This window comes from Ursus maritimus, unplaced genomic scaffold, assembly GCF_017311325.1.
Source record: "Ursus maritimus isolate PB19 unplaced genomic scaffold, ASM1731132v1 scaffold_5, whole genome shotgun sequence".
NCBI classification, from domain to species: domain Eukaryota; kingdom Metazoa; phylum Chordata; class Mammalia; order Carnivora; family Ursidae; genus Ursus; species Ursus maritimus.
Window position 1 is genome coordinate 80,468,769 of NW_024426663.1, and position 2,879 is coordinate 80,471,647.

The 2,879-nt window shown below is 46.7% G+C and overlaps 1 protein-coding gene across 1 annotated transcript; it reads left to right on the forward strand.

Moving 5' to 3' along the window:
* The first annotated feature begins 1,596 nt into the window (after positions 1-1,596).
* On the forward strand, positions 1,597-2,547 carry LOC103656348 (olfactory receptor 2M3-like). The gene has a single exon (XM_008683722.2). The coding sequence runs from the start codon at positions 1,597-1,599 to the stop codon at positions 2,545-2,547; it is 951 nt and encodes a 316-aa protein (XP_008681944.1).
* Positions 2,548-2,879: the final 332 nt, after the last annotated feature.

Genomic DNA, 2,879 nt, shown 5'->3' on the forward strand with positions numbered 1-2,879 from the left:
GGGGTGAGGGAAGACCTGACAGATGAGAGACTAAACGTGACTGGGAAGTGGGAGAAGTTCATCTAACTTCAGGCTTCAGCCTACAGAGTCAGACTGGACACAGAGGTACCTCCTTGCTGTCAAGAGACAAAGGTTTTTGGGATCAGAGACCAGACAGGTGGTAATGTACTTTTCTTGGGCAAAATTGTATCATCGTTTATCCATTCTCTAGTCTCTGGACTAGTCCACTTTATTCTCCAAGTAGCAGAGTGGGGGTGGTTTAGATATGTTCTGAGAGGCATCATGACGTTCTCATGATGAATTTAGCATCAACATTTATTTCTGTTGTGGTACCTGCATTGGGGAAACTTCATTAAAATCTAAATTTAAAAAAATGAATAAAAATAATTAAATAAAATCAAAATCTCCTTCTAATCCAGAAAACCCCTCCACAAACACACAAGAGGAAACAGTTTCATTTGTTTGTTTGTTTGTTTAAAAGATTTTATATATTCATTTGACAGAGAGTAATAGCAAAAGCACAAGTCGAGTGGAGAGGCAGAGGGACAGGGAGACGCAGACTCCCCATGATAAGCAGGGAACCTGATGCAGAGCTTCATCCCAGGACCCTGAGATCATGACCTGCGCCAAAGGCAGATGCTCAACTGACTGAGCCACCCAGGCATCCAACACTTTTATTTTTGAACAAGCTTTAAACCAGAGGGTGATGGAAATCACAGGTAGTCAGCTGAGAGACTGCACAACAGAAGAATCTCACTCGTTTATATTCAGGCAGTGACAACCCATTACATATATGCTTTCGAGATAAACAAGAACTAGTCTTCACGTTAGGAGGACTGGACAGTACCATTTGTCACACTCAGTTCATTCACCAGGTAATGGGGTGGTAATATGTGTTAGTTAATTGGATGTATCCAAAGGGGGAAAAACTTCTCACAGTTTATGACAAGAGATAGTTTTGCCACTTAGGGCAAGGTGCCTGCTGATGTTAGGGTCCTTCTCTGCCACACAGCCTGGGAGATAAGGGCGCTACCTTCCTTGATGATTCCATTTCAAGGACATGGATCCTAGGTCCTTGAGAAAGACGTTCTGGGCCAAAAAGCAGGGAAGAAGCTTACTTAGCTTTTAAAAGCTTTAGACACCTAGGAGCAGTAAGGAGCTTATAATGATAAGTTTTCTAAAGCAAATGCTTTGAGAAAAGAGGGGAGACACTTCTCTTTTTTAAAATTTGCATTTGTCCTTACACCTCTCACCCCCTTTCTCTCCTCCTTTCTCTTTCTTGTCCCCCAATACTTCACCTCCCCTCTTAAATCTACATCGTACTTCGACAGCAATTTATCTGCCATTTACACCCCTTCTCTCTATCCTTTGCATTCTCTGGCTCCCTGGTGTTTTAGAGAAGTAAGGATCAAATCCTGCTGGTAACTTTCTGAGCGCAGCTGAGAAACAAAGGGGTTTTTACTGCAGGTGGAAAGGGTGGGGCCATGTCAGAGGGATGGGCTCTATCTTTTAGGAGAAACAGGATATGGGTATTTGGAGATGCTAGGTGAGTAGTTTCATTGGTTTTCTCTTTTGTTTGTTCTCAGGGTCTCAGCAATGGAGCTCTGGAACCACACCTCCCTATCAGGCTTCATCCTTTTGGGCCTGTTCAGCTACTCCACATATGATTTATTCCTTTTTTCCCTTGTCCTTCTGGCTTCTGCTGTGGCCCTACTTGGGAACAGCCTCTTCCTCCTGCTCATCCAGGCCAACAGGCACCTGCACACCCCAATGTACTTTTTCCTCAGCCAGCTCTCCATCATGGACCTGATCATGATGAGCTCAGTGGTGCCCAAGATGGCAGTCAATCTTTTGTCAGGAAGTAAGTCCATTTCTAGGGGTGCCTGTGCCACTCAGATCTTCCTAGTGGTCATGGTCACAGGAGCAGAGTGCTTCCTCTTGGCAGTCATGGCCTATGACCGGTATGCGGCAGTCTGCCACCCTCTGAGGTATCCTGTGCTCATGAACTGGAAGGCTTGCTCTCTCCTGACTGTGGCATCCTGGATGGTTGGAGTGTCCGACAGTGTGATTGACGTGGGTGTGGTCTTCAGTTTCCCTTACTGCGGCTCTCTGGAGGTGGACCACTTCTTCTGTGAGGTCCCTGCCCTGCTGCGTCTCTCCTGTGCTGACACATCACTCTTTGAGGATCTCATCTATGCTTGCTGTGTGCTCATGCTGCTGTTGCCCCTTGTGGTCATAGTGGCTTCTTATACCCGGGTCCTCACAGCTGTCATTAGGATGCCCTCCACAGAGGGCAAACAGAAGGCTCTGACCACTTGCTCCTCCCACCTGGCTGTCGTGAGCCTCTACTATGGAGGAGCCATGTTTAGCTACATGCAGCGGGCCTCCAGTAGGACACCAGTGCGAGATCGAGCCACCTCCATCTTCTACACCATCCTCACTCCAATGCTCAACCCACTCATTTACAGCCTGAGGAACAGGGAGATAACAAGGGCCCTGAGGAAGATGTTGGACAGATGGGGAGTGCCGGCATGCCTGCCTTTCTGAAGTTTCCTGTCTTGGTCTGCCCCTTCCTCTGCAAGCTCAGGCTCTCTTGTGGCTCCTCTTCTTCCTCTGTACTCATTAGGCCTCTCTGGCTGGTTGGGGCAAGACTGTGAGCTGAGTTTTCAGAAAATCATTTGGATGGAAGATGTCAGGGTAACAGATGGTACATGATCAGTTACATAATGAATCTTTTCCCACATTGAGCCATCACTATTTCCATGGAATGAAGGCCCATAGATGCATTAGTTCCATTCTCCCTACTTTATTCTGTGTTGCATGTTGAAAGTGAGCTACGAGGGGGAACCAATTCAGAACTCATTTAGGCACTGAAATGT